Raw genomic sequence first — 16,369 nt, 5'->3', positions numbered from 1 at the left:
TGCTCTTCTTTTCCTTCTGACACCCCTATGATTCGGATGTTGGAACATTTAAAGATGTCCTGGAGGTTCCTAAGCCTCTCCTCATTTTTTAAAAAATTCTTGTTTCTTCATTCTGTTATGGTTGATTGTTTCTTTCTTCCCTCTGGTCCAAACCGTTGATTTGAGTCCCAGTTTCCTGTCACTGTTGGTTCCCTGTACATTTTCTTTCTTTCACTTTGCGTAGCCTTCATTTTTTTCCTCTAATTTGCGACCATACTCAACCAATTCTGTGAGCATCCTGATTACCAGTGTTTTGAACTGTGCATCTGATAGGTTGGCTATCTCTTTGTCACTTAGTTATATATTTTCTGGAGCTTTGATCTATTCTTTAATTTGGGCCTTTTTTTTTGTCCCCGCACACCTGTTGTATATAAGGGGTGGAGCCTTAGGTGTTCACCAGGTCAGGGCAACCCACATCAATGCATTGTGACGCTGTATGTTCCCGAGTGAACAAAGCCACTTGCTCTGCTCTCTGCCGGTTTTCAGTCACTTCCCTCACTATCTACAAGCAAATTGGGCCCTTTTGTTGCTGATTACTGGGTGGGTGGGTTTGTGTACATTCTAGGAGCCTGTGGGTCTCTACAACAAACTCCCCTGTGAGGCTGAGAGTTTCTCTCACTGCTGCAACCCCCACAGGTGTTTTCAGTCAGAGGCTTTGAGGCTGTATTTCCCTGCGCTGGAGCCCTGCATTTCTTGGTCTATCTCGCTCCCCAGTCATTCCTCCACTCTGCCAGCCACCGCCTTGCCACGAGTCCTCTCCTCCCAACTGCCCACCTCCGCTCTCCTACTGGTCTGGATGAATGTTTGTTCTTTAACTCCTTGGTTTTCAGACTTCCATACAGTTCGATTTTCTGTCAGTTCTGGTTGTTTTTTGTTTTTAAATTTGTTGTCCTTCTTTTGGTTGTGCGAGGAGGCACAGTGTGTCTACCTATGCCTCCATCTCGGTCGGAAGTCTGAGGTAGCTTTTCTTCATGAAAAGAGCATTTTGAGCATTTTGGCCAAAGCAATCATAGAATAAGATGGGAGATATTTGCATATGAAGAATTTTCCCATACATGTTCTCAGATTTCACTACGTCTTTTGTGAAGTGGAACATTACAACAAATGGTTTTCTGTAGAAGAATTTTCTAATTGGGAAATTTATTTTCTGACTAATGGCTTAGCAGATAAATCATTGGTAAAATAAATTATGTCATAAAAGCAAAATTGCCATAAGTATAAATTTAAAATAGTAGTTTCAAGTTCTCTGCAGTATACTTTCAAGTATATCTAACACATACAAACATTAGTTCTAGTATATGCTGTATTTGCCCTTAGAATAACATAGTGTTGGTTTTAATATTAAATGTTTGCTGAATCATTTCACTTCCTTTCTGAGCATTTAGATAATCCTTTGGGGGATGTTTTGCAGGATGCATAGTATACTTGTGGTTTTTTAAAAAAGGTAGTCTTTTGGTTTTAGTGCTCTAGGAAAGTTTAAAAAATTCTTGTCATCTTAGAGCTCAAATTGAGAGTTGTCTGTTGCCTCTCTCTTTCACAATTGGATAGTATATGCAAGTGGATGAAGTACACTCATGGGTATATAAAAACAACATGGAATAGGAGACCGGACAAATGTGAGGGCTCTTCATAATATCTAGTACCAATAATCTAACTACACACACAAAACATTTTGATACTCTTCTTACTGTATTATCTTTATGATGTATGCTAATATAAGCTCTCTTCCCCAAGGTTAATGGCATCACATGCCACATTTTAGGGATCAGTCACTCCTAATTCTTGGTATCATCACGTGATGCCATTCTAGCATACTAGCCCTTTACTGCAGCTTGCCAGAATTGCCGCTAGAAGGTTTGTGTTGCTTTTTTTCCTGGCTTTAAATTGTATGCTGTTTGTGGATAACTACCTATGAGGCTTGTGCCATCAGGTTTTGAACAAGGGAGAGAAATGTTGAACATTTATTTAGTGGGTTTCAGTGATAGTTTTCATACCCTGTGATGGGTAGCCTGTGGTGAGTAACTTTAAAAATGTAGCTGGGATTGGCTTGCATTGTTCAAGTGGATCCATGTCTTTTTGTTTGTTTTTGGGTAAGCTGGATCCTTCGCCATAAAGTTACATAAGCTTTGGTTCATTTTAACCGTACTAAATAGGAGACAAAACAATCTGTCAAAGTATTCTGAGTGTAGATACCAATTGCCGATGTCTTAATTTATAAATCTACATTTCAAAAGATAGCAATAGTTATAGTGTAAAGTAGTACCCTTTTTTCAGTGAAAAGGTGTTCTCATTGGATTGGTAAAATCTTGTGTCTCTGTGACATGAGGGAAGCTTGCTTGATAAAAGGGAGTTTAAATTTAAATCTTTTATTGTGTTAAGTCCCCAATAACATTTGCCATCTGAATCATTTTTTAAGTGGACTGTTCAGCAGCATTAAGGAAATTGACACTTTTGTGAAACAGATTTCTGGAACTTTTTTGTCTGAAAAATCTGAAACATTATACACATTAAATAATAACTTCCCCTTTTAAGCTCCCTCCACCCCCTGATAACCAGCATTCCACTTTATGTCTCTATGAATTGGGCTACTACTTTAGATACGTCATATAAGTAGAATAATATAAAATAGGGGTGAACAAAAGTAGGTTTATAGTTTTAAGTATATGAAACACTTAATAAAGCTATTGTAATTAACCTGTATGTCTTTTTTTCCATATTAACAGCTATAAACCTACTTTTGCCCATGCCTGTATTTTTCTTTTTGTGACTCCTTGGCTTATTTCATTTATTAAAATGCCCTGAAGCTTCATCCATGTTGTAGCATGTGACAGGATTTCCTTCCTTCTTAAGGAAGAATAAGATTCCATTGTATGTATATACCACATGCTGTTGATGGGCATGTGGTCTGCTTCTACCTTTTGGCTATTGTGACTAGTGCTGCTATGAATGTGGGTGTGCAGCTATCTCTTCGAGACCCAGCTTTCAATTGTTTGGGATATATGTATACAAGGAAGTGGGGGTTGGTGGATGCATCATATGGCAGTTTTATTTTAAAATATTTGAGGGACCTCCATTACTGTTTTCCATAGTAGTTGCATAGTTTACAATCCTACCAACAGTACATGGTTGTTAAATTTTTTCACATCCTTGCAAACACTGGTTAATTGTGTGTCTCTGATTCTAGCCATCCCAGAAGGTGTGGAATGGTATTTCATAGTGGTTTTGCTTTCAGTCCTTGGCCTATTTTTTATTTTGGTTGTTGAGTTGTAGAAATTTTTAAATGTATTCTGGATATTAACTTCCTATCAGGTATATGGTTTGCACATATTTTCTCCCATTCTGTAGGTTGCCTTTACACTGTTGATTATGTTCTTTGGTCTGTAAAAGTTTTGATATTATCCTCTTTGCCTATTTTTCCTTTTGTTACCCTATGTTTTTGGTGTCATATCTAAGAGATCATTGCTAAGTTCAGTGTTGTGAAGCTTTTCCCATTTTTTTCCCCCCTAGGAGTTTAATAGTTTTAAGTCTTACACTTAGATCTGTAATCCATTTTGAATTAATTTTTGTATATGATGTGAGATAATGAATGGTCTGATTCCATTCTTTTGCATGTAGACATCCAATCTTCCTAGCACCATTTGTTGAAGAGACTGTCTTTTCTCCATTGAGTGGTCTTGACATCCTTGTCAAAAAATTATTTAAATATGTATGCCAGGATGTATTTCTGGTCTTTCTATTGCATTCCATTGGTCTGTGTATCTGTGTTTATGCCAGTACCACATTGCTCTGATTACTGTAGCTTGGTGATATTTTGAGATCAGGAAGTGTAATTCTTTCAACTTGGTTCCCTTTTTCTAAAATGTTTTAGTTATTTGGAGTTCCTTGAATTTCATAATGCATTTTTCTATTTCTATAAAAAAGTGCTCTTGGGATTTTGATAGGGATTGTGTTGAATCTGTAGTTTGCTTTGGGTAGTATGGATATCCTTACAGTATTGTCTTCCACTCCATGAGTGGGGTATCTTTCCATTTATTTGTGTTTTCTTTAATTTCATTTAGCAGTGCTTTGTAATTCTCAGTGTGTGTTTCACCTTCTTGGTTAGATTTATTCCTAAGTATCGGATTCTTTTTGGTGCTGTTGTAAATGGAAATTGTTTTCCTAATTTCTTTTTTGGATTGTTCCTTGATTGTATATAGAAACACAACTGATTGCTGTGTGTTGATTTGTATCCTGCAGCTTTGCTGACTTTTTTTGTTCTAACAGGTTGTGTGTTTGTGTGTGAAACCTTTAGGGTTTTTTACATACAAGAGCATATCATCTGTGAATGTAGATAATTTTACTTCTTCCTTTCTAATTTGGATGCCTTTTATTTCTGTTTCTTGCCTAATTGCTCTGGGTAGGACTTCCAATACTGTATTGAATAGAAGTGGTGGGAGTGGGTATCCTTGTCTTGTTCCTGACTTTGGAAAGCTTTCAATCTGTTACTATTCAATCTGATATTAGCTGTGAGGTTTTCGTAAGTGGCCTTTATTATGTTGGGTACTTTCCTTCTATTCCTGGCTTATTGAGTATTTTTATCATGAAAAGGTGTTGAATCTTAGGCTTTTTTTTTTTTTTTGCATTGATTGAGATGATCATGAAGGTTATAATGGTCCGTCACTCTCTCTTTTTTAAGGCATCATTGTTTAATACAGCGATTTCAACCTTTTTCATATGGTGCACAAAAATTAATGACTAAACATTTGTGGCACACAAAAATATATTTTTTGCCAATCTGACAAGAAAACTAGGTATAATTTTGATTCATTCACACCAGATGGCTGTTGTTGTGTTGACTGTTGTCATTTTTTTAATTGAAAAGAGGTCAGTGCTCCAACTAAATAGTCAGGTACTACATGTTTTAAGAATTCCTTCAGTACACCAGTGTGCCTTGCAGCATACCAATATGCCATGGCACACCAGTTAAAGATCGCTGCTTATATAGTAATATTCCCCATGAACACACAATTGGATTATCTTGTTCATTATTCTCTTAATGTAGTGCATTACAATTGTTGATTTTCGTATGTTGAACTAGCCTTGCATTCAGGGAATAAATCTCACTTGATCATGGTGTATTATACTTTTAATGTGCTGTTGAATGGTTTGCCAATAGTTTGTTAAGGATTTTGTATCAATATTCATCGGGGATATTGGTCTATGTATTTTGGCAGTATCTATTTCTGGCTTAAAAATAATTTACATATTTTAGCCCTGACTGGTTTGGCTCATTGGGTTGGGCATTGTCTCACAAACCCAAGGGTCACAGGTTTGATTCCTGGTCAGGGCACATGCCTGGGTTGCAGTCTGGGTCTCAAGTTGGGTGTGAGCAGAAGGCAACGGATTGATGTTTCTCTTCCTCTCTTCTTCCCTCCTTTCCTCGTTCTCTAAAAGCAAACAAACAAATAAATTCTTTAAAAAATAATTTAGATGCCTTAATTTTTAGGAAAGTTTAAGATTAGAGCAAATTGAAATAATCTTAGAGTACAACATATGTGTGATCTCTGGTCATTGTCATTGTGTAGAATTACCAAACGAAGAACTAACCTTTTAGATCTGAACTAAGAAATGGGAAGTACCTGTATACTGTGTTCATAAACTTCATTGTGGAATCATATTTGCATATATGAATATAATTCAAACCCCTGAATTGTGTACATTGGATGTAAATAGAAAGATTAGTGGTTTTTATTGAGTGGATGCTAATTCTAGATATTTTAATAAGGTTACCAGAAGTTGAGGGTAAAAAACATCAAAGATATAGCATGCTGTATTTTGTGGCCATACTAAAATGAAAAAAATTGTTCTTAGTAACTACAATTCTGAATTTTAGATTAAAATTTCCCATTATTGCCTATAAAGAGGTTTATTTTACACTTTGGGTTTGTTGTTGTTTATTAACTGAATTGCACTTGTTGCCTCTCCATCTTCATGTGAATTATTAATAAACTTAATATTTCGGTTAGGTCTTTTTACAACCTTGAAAAAATAAGTGTGAAACCTTTTTAAAAATATGTATTTAGAGAGGGAAAGGGAAGGAGAAAGAGAGAGAAACATTGATGTGAGAGAGAAACATTGAGCTGCATGGGTTGCCCTTTGTATGTGCCCTGACCAGTATTCAAACACTTGACCTTTTGGTTTGTGGGATGACACTCAGCCAACTGAGCTACACCAGGCAGAGCTGAAAGTTTTTGATGTAATCAATTAGAGGATATAAAATATTTCCATTTCCCTCAATATCCAAGCAGGATTATCCTGTCTTCATCTACTTTGCTTTGAAATCTGCCAGTGAGCCAGTGGTGCCCAGTGTGAAGTCGGTGTGATGGTAATAATGCGCTGTGCTTACATCATGCTGTATACCGTTTCAGTGTTAACATAGGAATTTAGTTCATTGTTGTAAATTTGATTTTTAGATCCAGGTATTCATTCATACCAGCTAATTGGGTCTCACCTCTGAAATGTTGCTAGCTACTACACCCACTTGTGTTTTCCTCTGTACATTCATGATGTCTTAACAGACAGAAAGTTTTGTCAGTGGGGCATATGTATTTTAAATTAGTTCAAGAAGCTAAATGCAGAGTATAGTATTCAGGTATAAGTGAGATGAAGAGTGAGCATTGACAGTACTTTTAAAAATTACTCATGATTTAGCTATTGACTTTGGCAGACTGAGATATGATTTTAGGGTGATGGTACATAATGAAACAAACATTTTACCTGTTTTTGATATTATCTTGGGTTAGGGCCAGATAATGTCTAGTCAACTGCAGCTTGTTAGGGCAGACTGGGAATTAGATGCCTGATATCTGTACCTCAGCTATGATAGGTATCCAGTGTCTAGCAGCAGCCACGGCCACTATGGTAGATAGATGAGAGGAGGACAGTACTGTGGCATTAAGATTAGGACAACTGGAGAGACACAGGGAGACTTATTAGGGTGGGTTTAGGTGCAGGGTTCCAGTTCCTGGGATGGACTTAGTAGATAACATTGCAGCAAGAACAAGGTAGGGTATTACTGATCCTCAGGCATAGGGTACACCTGAGTACAGGGTGATAGAGTAATGTGTGTGCAGGAGTGAGGCAGAAACTTTTTCTTATCTCTCTCCCCACCCAAAAGAAAAAGTCCAACTGGTAGTACTTGTGAAGTTCATGAGTGGCGTACTAGATTTTCTACAGAAATTAGAACTCATGGTCAAGAACTAGGGCAGGCTGAGTATGTAGGTTGGGCCAGGTGATCCTAATTGTGTTTAGGACTCAAGTCACATTTGGAAAGTAATGGGGAGTGTGGATAGACAAGGAAATGAGGAAGATTGCTGAGCACCTACTATCATGCACTTAAAAATAGGTGAATAGGTGGATGTTTCCAGTTCTGTCTGGCTTCAGCTTCTGGCCAGTGTATAGTGATGCCATCTGTGTAGTTTGAGCCCCAGCTTGCCCCTTCCCTTCTCCCTGAAAGTAAAAGTTGATTTTGAAATGTTGTAGTAAACTACCCATATTGCTGTACAGTCATAAGTAAGTAGTTTCAGTGTATGGGTGTTAGATTAGTTACATTTTTGTACCATAAATTAAACCAGGCCAAACATTCAGTTAATTCCTATGTTTAAGTGTTTGTGTCAAAATGCTGATATTTCAGAAGGTATATACATTTCCTAGATGCGATCCTTAAGGATAGAAGGGTGTAAGCCTTTTGGGGAGGAGAGTTAGATAAGGGGTAGATACATGAATGTGTTGAATTTGCTGGCTTTTAGCAGTTGAATGTTTCTGCACTTTTAGGGAAAGAAGTAACACACCAGCTATTTTAAATGCTCACCCGCTCCTGAATAATATGTGAATTCTGAGGGACCTTGTTTAACGATGGCTGTTTTGTAGTTTGTAAAAGTTTTGTCTTGAGACCACTTGATTTGAGTTAGAAGAACTTTGAAATGATTTTGTGAAAAAACAAGATTTTACAGAAGTGGGAGAAGAAAGTTTTTTTCAGTTATCAAGTTAATTTAGTTTGGAAACTTAACTTTGAGTATCAGGCTATAAACATATATTCATTATAGATAACTTGAAAAGTTATGGTGATGAAGTTTCAGCTTTTAGATCTCTATATCAAAAGCAGTACTTTTGAGAATGTTTGTTTGAATTTAACATATAGAATTAATCTATTATGACCTATTACTTATTAATCCAGTAATTATATATGAATGTATTTTAACAAAACTTTAATGGCTTACACAGCCTAAGGAAGTGGTTTTACAGTATATTATGCAACTTATCTACAAATGTGTTCCCTTAGTTTTCAGTAAGGAGAAACAGAAGCTAGTTTTTATTGGATATATTTTTTCCCCAAAAGGAAAATAGTGATTGAGAGTTAAAGCAAATTCCATTCCTATGCTTTATCCTCCAAAGCTGTTGGAATGTTAACTCTTTTTATACTAGTTATAGAGAATTGGTACATGTGATAAAAATCTCAGAAGTTTTTCCTTGACACTAGGTGAGAGCTCCACCTTGTGATCTTTTAGCATATTTTTAAAAATATTAATAACCTACAGTAGGCCAGAAATGGCATGATAAATTTGCTTATTTAACTCAAGACTTTTATTGAGCATTACATATTCTTATAGTTTTGAGTTCCCCAACTTAGGTCAAATGGTATGTTCATTTAAAGATCTTACTTGTGAAAATATTTTTTTAAATAAAGAGACTTTACGTTTTTTAAAAAAGATTTTACTTATTTATTTGTTCTTAGAAAGAGGGGAAGGGAGGGAGATACAGAGGGGAAAAAACATCGATGTGTGAGAGAAACATTTATTGCCCCTACTGGGGACCAGCCTGCAGCCCAGGCATGTGTCCTGACCAGACATCAAATTGAATCTGTGACCTTTTCCTTTGTGGGATGACACCCAACCAACTGAGCCATGCCTTGTGAAATTTTTATTTATTTATTTTTAGAGAGAGGGGAAGGGAGGGAGAAAGGGGGGGAGAGAAACATCAATGTGTGGTTTCCTCTTTTGTGCCCCCTACTGGGGATCTGGCCCACAATGAGGCATGTGCCCTGACTGGGAATCGAACTAGTGACCCTTTGGTTCTCAGCTGGTGCTCAATCCACTGAGCCACACCAGCCAGGGCTACTTGTGAAAGTTTTAATGTAAGTCTTTGGAAGAAGCAAACTGCGTTTATATACAGATGTAGACATTTATAGTAAAAAGGGAAAAATTCTCAGCTTTTCCTGCAGGTGAAGTTTATATTCTTTAAAAAAAACCAAAAACCACTAACTTACACATTATCCCAGGCCCTTACGTTACAAAGCAACTTTAATGTATAATTTCTGAGCAGTGAAGAACTGTTTTGGTGACTAATTGGTTACCTAGAGAATGATTAAAATAGTAAAAATTCAGATCCATGGAATTTAGTATTCTTAAGTTTAATATTAGGTGGCTGTAGAGGTAGGTGCCTTGTAGAAATAAGTAGATTTGCACATTTATTATTGCCGGTGGTTCCACAAGGGCACAGATCATTGCCATCCTCTCCACCACTGTATGCCCAGTGTCCTGCACTGCCTTTGGCACATGGTAGATATTTTTAATAGGTAGGATGGATTTTTTTAATGGCTAGACACTTTTTGAAACAAGTATTTTACTGGGATAGAGAGTTGACCAATTTAATATTTTTTTCTAAGCCTGTCAGGTGGTATTCTTTTAAAAATATAGGCACCTTGTCTGGGCGACTTAACATCTTTATAAATCCCATTTTTCTTTTGTTTGCTTTGGTTTCTAGTTTCCAAATACATGTTAGTGTAACCCCATGCTGAGCAAAATAATTTGACCTGATAGGACTTCTTGTACACACAAAATTAATTTTGTGCTATGCAGATGAAGGTAGTATCTCACTCTATTTACTTAGTGCTCTCTGCTCCTCAGAGTTGGTACATTCTTTTTGTCCCTTAGGAGGGTTTTATTTATTTTTTTTTTGAGCTTCCCAAACTTGTATTTATTTTATTTACTTTTAATACATTTTATTGATTATGCCATTACAGTTGTTCCAGCTTTCCCCCTTCGCCCCTCTCTCCTGGTATCCCCCATTCCCTCCAGCAACCCCCACACCATTGTTCATGTCCATGGGTCATACTTATAAATACTCTGGCTACTCCGTTTCTTATACCGTGCTTTACATCCCCATGGCTATTCAGTACCTACCAATTTGTACTTCTTAATCCCTGCACCTTTTCCCTCATTTTCTCCTTCCCCTCCCAGTTGATAACCCTCCAGATGATCTCCATATCTATGATTCTGTTTCTGTTCTGCTTGTTTGCTTAATTTATTTTTTTTAGATTGAATTGTTGATGGTTGTGAATTTATTGCCATTTTAATGTTCATAGTTTTGATCTTTTTTCTTTCTTTTTTTTTTTTTTTACATTTTTTTTTAATTGTTATGCAATTACAGTTGTATGCCTTTTCTCCCCATCCCTCTACCCCACCCCAGGTGAACCCACCTCCCTCCCCCCTCTCCACCCTCCCCCTTGGTTTTGTCCATGTGTCCTTTATAGTAGTTCCTGTAATACCCTCTTCCCACTATCCCCGCCCCCACCCCCCACCCCCGCCCTGGCTATTGTTAGATTGTTCTTAACTTCAATGTCTCTGGTTATATTTTGTTTGCTTTTTTCTTCTATTGCTTATGTTCCAGTTAAAGGTGAGATCATATGGTACTTGTCCCTCACTTCCTGGCTTATTTCACTTAGCATAATGCTCTCCAGTTTCATCCATGCTGTTGCAAAGGGTATAAGCTCCTTCTTTCTCTCTGCTGCGTAGAATTCCATTGTGTAAATATACCATAGTTTTTGGATCCACTCGTTTGCTGATGGGCACTTCGGTTGCTTCCAGTACTTGGCTATTGTAAATTGTGCTGCTATGAACATTGGGGTGCACAGATTCTTTTGGATTGGTGTTTCAGTGTTCTTAGGGTATAATCCCAGCAGCGGAATTACTGGGTCAAAGGGCAGTTCCATTTTTAGTTTTCTGAGGAAATTCCATATTGTTTTCCACAGTGGCCTCACCAGTCTGCATTCCCACCAACAGTGCACAAGGGTTCCCTTTTCTCCACATCCTCTCCAACATTTGTTTGTGGATTTGTTTATGTTGGCCATTCTGACTGGTGTGAGATGATACCTCATTGTGGTTTTAATTTGCATCTCTCTGATGGCTAGTGATGCTGAGCATCTTTTCATATGTCTCTGGGCCCTCTGTATGTCTTCCTTGGAGAAGTGTCTGTTCAAGTCCTTTGCCCATTTTTTAATTGGGTTGTTTGTCTTCCTGGTTGATCTTTTTTCTTATATAAGTCCCTTTAACATTTCATCTAATAATGGCTTGGTGATAATGAATTCTTAGCTTTACCTTGTCTAGGAAGCACTTTATGTGCCCTTCGATTCTAAATGATGGCTTTGCTGGATGGAGTAATCTGTGTTGTAGGTCGTTGCTTTTCATGACTTTAAATACTTCCTGCCAGTCCCTTCAAGCCTGCAAAGTTTCTTTTGAGAAATCAGCTGACAGTCTTCTGGGAACTCCCCTGTAGGTAATTAACTGCTTTTCTCTTGCTGCTTTTATGATTCTCTCTTTATCTTCAACCTTTGGCATTTTAATTATGATGCGGCTTGGTGTGGTCCTCTTTGTGTCCATATTCTTTGGGACTCCGTGTGCTTCCTGAACTTGTATGTCTACTTCCTTCACCAAATTAGGGAAGTTTTCTTTCATTAATTTTCAAATAAGTTTTCAGTTTCTTGCTCTTTCTCTTCTCCTCCTGGCACCCCTATGATTCTAATGCTGGTACATTTGAAGTTGTCCCAGAGGCTCCTTAGCCTATCTTTGTTTTGTTTTGGATTCTTTTTTCTTGCAGTTCTGATTGAATGCTTTTTTCCTTCCTTGTGTTCTAAATCATTTATTTGATTGTCAGCTTCATCCACTCCACTGTTGTTTCGCTGTAAATTTTTCTTTACTTCACTGGGTCTTTTTTTTTTATGCTGTTGCAGGACCCAATGAGTTCTTTGAGCATCCTAATAACCAGTGTTTTGAACTCTGCATCTGATAGATTGCTTATCTCCATTTTTTTTAGTTCTTTTTCCGGAGTTTTGTTCCGTTCTTTCATTTGGGCTAATTTTTTTGTCTCCTCATTTTGGCAGCCTCCCTGTTCTTGTTTCTATCTGTTAGGTAGAGCTACTTTGACTCCCTGTCTTAGTAGTGTGGCCTATTGTAGAAAGGTGCACTGGTAAGTTGAATGCAGCAGAGCCTTAGGCAATCACCAGGGAAGGGCAACCTGTGTGAACCAGGTTGGGCATCTCAAATACGGTGTAGCTGCTCTGTAGCTCTGTGTGGAGGAAGGCTCAAGAAAGGGCACAATGCCACTTTCTGGCCTCTGGAGTTTTGTCCGTGAGGAAGCTGTCCTCTGGCACTCACTTAGATGCCAGATGCATCAGTTTCTCTCCATATGCCACTGATGCCCTTCCAGCTGCTGCCCTGGTGCTGGGGCTCGGAGGGAGTGAGTCTGTGTAAGTTCAAAGTCCATTTCAGACCCTTTATGAAGAGACTTTTGAGAATCCTGTAGTTTCTTCTACCACTCCAACCCCCACTGCTTTTTACAGCCAGAAGTTATGGGGACTTATCTTCCTGGCACTGGAACCCTGGCCTTGGTAGTCTGGTGTTGGGCTGGGATCCCTCCTGTTTTTTATCCACCACATGTGGTTGTGGGACTGCTCACCTGTTCTGCGTCTCTGCCCCTCCTACCTGTCTGGATGAATAGGACTTCTTTAATTTCTTGGTAGTTGGACTTCCATACAGCTCAACTTTCTGACAATTCTGGGTGATAGTTGTTTTGTAGTCTGGTTGTAATTTTTGCTGTGGTTGTGCGAGGAGGCAAGCCGTGTTTACCTACTCCATCTTGACCAGACGTGCCCCAAACTTGTATTTTTATACACCAAACTTGAACACCCCAGGCAAAGCATCTGCTCCCAGTGGTGGCTGGCCTAGTAAAATATCTACCCCATAGGAGAATATATTTATAAACTATCTTTAAAGTCTGCTTAAAAACTGTATACTTAAGGAATGCAGCAAGTTTGGTTTTATAAAGTGCTCAGAGAGAGTTGGGGGGCAGTTAGGCAGGCAGTCAGAGCAAGCACTTGATTTCCATCTTGCCATCTAGATGACCTCATCGGTTAGAACATATTTAGCTCTATACCTCTCCAGCTCTCTTGAAAAACCAAAATTTTTCTTAAAAATACTTTCTTTTAAAAAATAAATGGAGGTTTTTAGGAGGCTAGGTGCATCCTACATTAATGGCAAGCCTCAGAATTCCGGTGTACTATTCAGATAACTCCTTGCGTCATAGTAAGAATACGACCAGATTAGCCCTGGCCGGTGTGGCGCAGTGGGTTCAGCGCCACCCTATGAACCAAAGGGTCACAGGCTCGATTTCTAGTCAGGGCACAAAACCTGGCTTGCGGGCCTGGTGCCCAGTGTGGGGGTGTGTGAGAGGCAACCACACACTGATGTTTCTCTCCCTGTCTTTCTCCTTCCCTTCCCCACTGTCTAAAAATAAATAAATAAAATCTTTAAAAAAAAGAATACAACCAGATTAACAGTTAGTGGTCTAGGAAGGGAACAATCCTGTGATCATGCTAACAGTCATGTCTAAAGATTTTACAATGTGAGTATTCTTTAGAAATAAAAAGTTAAGCTCGAAGTGGTCGTGCAGACAACAACCCTTGATTATTCAGGACTTAATTTGTGGAATACTCATTCTTGTTTCTCTTATTGCCTCATTATTTTCCTTAATAATAGTAGCTTAGTTAGAGTGAGCTAGGAAATGCTGTGTTTTGACTATCCATTTATGATGTTTTTAAAGATTTAGAATTAATGGGAAACCTGAACTATCATTTTCTTTTATAACGTCTACTCTATTGGAAAGTATCATTAGCAGTTTATCAGTATATAATATTTGAACATTTACTATTAATTGGGCATGTGTGGTCTTACTTGTTTTTTCTTCAGGCGGCTGCCAAGTACGAGATACACTTGTAAATAAAAAAACAAGAAAATTATAAAGAAAGTTGCACATAAGATTGAGTATTCTAGCCTCTCCCTCCCTCCCCCCCCCCCCCCTCTCTCTCTCTCTCTCTCTCTCTCTCTCTCTCTCGGACTTGTCATTTGCTTTTAGGTCATTCTTTCATTCAGGAACTGCATCTTTGACCTTGAAAGCTAGAAATAATACCTTCCTGTGGCCAAACTCAGACTGTTGGCCATATGACATTATTGGTATTTAAATTGATTATAAGTTTCTTGAGAGCAAGGGACTAGATCAGCAGTAGCATTTTTTCCCCTTCCCTGTTCAACACAAGGTGGTATTATCATGAAGTGGTTATTTATTAATCAGCTGTGCTTTGGACTGTGTTTCTTCTACAGTAGAAGAACCTACTTTTATAGTGTTTTAAAATTTTATCAGAGCTTTTTTATTTGTTCCTTTTTTTTTTTAACTGTACACTATCAGCAAAAAGTTACAATATAGAATTTTCATTCATCATGTGTTATGGTTTAAACTTGTCATAAGGATTTCAGGACCAGTAAAGAGTCACATTGTGTTTCTAGTTAGGGTATATGTTTTTCAAATCCAGGCTAGAGAACATTTTTAAAATAATTGTAATACAAGCTTTTTTTCTTTGTGTCTGTCGTTACTATTGTGGGGCTATAATAGTTGTAAAAAATCCATATTTACTGAAATGCATTAGCAGGCACAGGGGAATTTAGTTTTTGAGTGTAGATACCCTTCCCAATGTTTTATTTTTAGTCTTAATTAAAATTCTTTATTTTTAGAGAGAAAGGGAAAGAGAAAGAAACATCTGATGTGGGAGAGAGGCATAGATCAGTTGCCCCTTGTACGCCCCCTATCGGGGAATCTGGCCTGCAGCCTAGGCATGTGTCCTGTGTCTGGAAATGGGTTCACAGGCCAGCACTCAGTCTACTGAGCCACACCAGCTAGGGCTTTCCAATGTTTTTGGTGTATTTATAATAGATATGGCATTCCTCCCCTTTAAAGGAATTGTCTGTCTTAGAAGAAAGAAGCAAACCATCGTTTTACCCACGTGAATATATGAATATATTTCTGACATTGGGGTGTTCCAGAAGATGATAAAGAAATGATAGCAGCTCCAGAAATACCAACTGATTTTAATCTACTTCAGTAAGTATATTACAATGATTTTAAATACTTGTTTTTTCCACAAAATAGGAAATGTTAAAATTACTTCTGTTTGAGAAGTAATAATACAATAATAATAATTACTTCTGTTTGAGAAGTAATAATAATAATGCATAATATATAGCATAGTATGTATACTTTGAAACAGTTTATATTAATGGTCATTGGACTCTATGTAGCAGTAATTATTTTATGCTGCTTTGTGCTATGTTTTAAATTTATTTTTTTAATTTAGATACTGCACAATTTATTATTTGTGCTGTGTAGTTGAGTGCATACTTGGTTTTATAATAGCAACTGTTTTGAGGGAATGTTAATGATATTCTTAAAAAGTATTCTTGTTAATAAGGAATATATATCATGCAGAGGTACTTAGGATGTAATGTCAGCTTTCTGTTATAAAATCAAGTGATGATATGCTAAAACAAATCTGGGAGAGTAGGACATGCTCTTCATATTTTTGCAGAAACAGTTACACGCTTGTTGATCCATAAATTGACTTCAACATAGACATTTCCTTTATGCTTGTCTTAAAAGCTGCCTATATTCCTTATTCAACTTTTACTGAGTACTCTTTGGTGATGTTGGAAAGAATTTGAACTACTGTATGTAATAGTGGTTTTCATACTACATCCCAGTTTCATGAGGTGTCTCAGTGAAAAGCGAACCTTTAAACTGCCTGTGGATTTCTTTAACTTTACACACACATATTCCATACCATATTTGCTATAAAGGTCTTTATAAGACTTGATTTGAAAACAGAATCTGGTTGCTAAAAATTTTGAAAACATATATCTTTGTGCATAGTGGTAGTCAGCCTTCTTTTGATGGTGTATAGGTTTTCATTTTTAAGTAATTTTCAGTGGACACAAAGGATCTACTAGGATATCGCCAATATCTCAAAGTATGATTTTTTAAAAGATTTTATTTATTTATTTTTGGACAGAGGTTAAGAGAGGGAGAAAAATAACAATGTGTGGTTGCCTCTTGTGCATGCCCTCCCACCCCCCGGCCTGAAACTCAGGCACGTGGCCTGACTGGGAATGGAACCAATGACCTTTTGGTT

At 37.5% G+C, this 16,369-nt stretch overlaps 1 protein-coding gene across 4 annotated transcripts in view; it reads left to right on the top strand.

Annotated features, from left to right (window-relative positions):
• The window catches only part of STAG2 (STAG2 cohesin complex component), a 125,910-nt gene that overhangs the window by 37,113 nt on the left and 72,428 nt on the right, over nt 1-16,369 (top strand). For all 4 annotated transcript variants that reach the window (XM_045201051.3, XM_024567024.4, XM_053916883.2 and 1 more), the window contains exon 2: nt 15,142-15,285. In XM_045201051.3, the coding sequence (XP_045056986.2) occupies nt 15,242-15,285 (44 nt within the window). In that variant the 5' untranslated portion in view covers nt 15,142-15,241. The remainder of the gene's footprint in view (nt 1-15,141; nt 15,286-16,369) is intronic.

Source organism: Desmodus rotundus, chromosome X (assembly GCF_022682495.2).
Source record: "Desmodus rotundus isolate HL8 chromosome X, HLdesRot8A.1, whole genome shotgun sequence".
NCBI classification, from domain to species: Eukaryota; Metazoa; Chordata; class Mammalia; order Chiroptera; family Phyllostomidae; genus Desmodus; species Desmodus rotundus.
The sequence above is the reverse complement of the archived record's forward strand: the minus strand, read 5'-3'. Positions and strand labels throughout refer to the sequence as shown.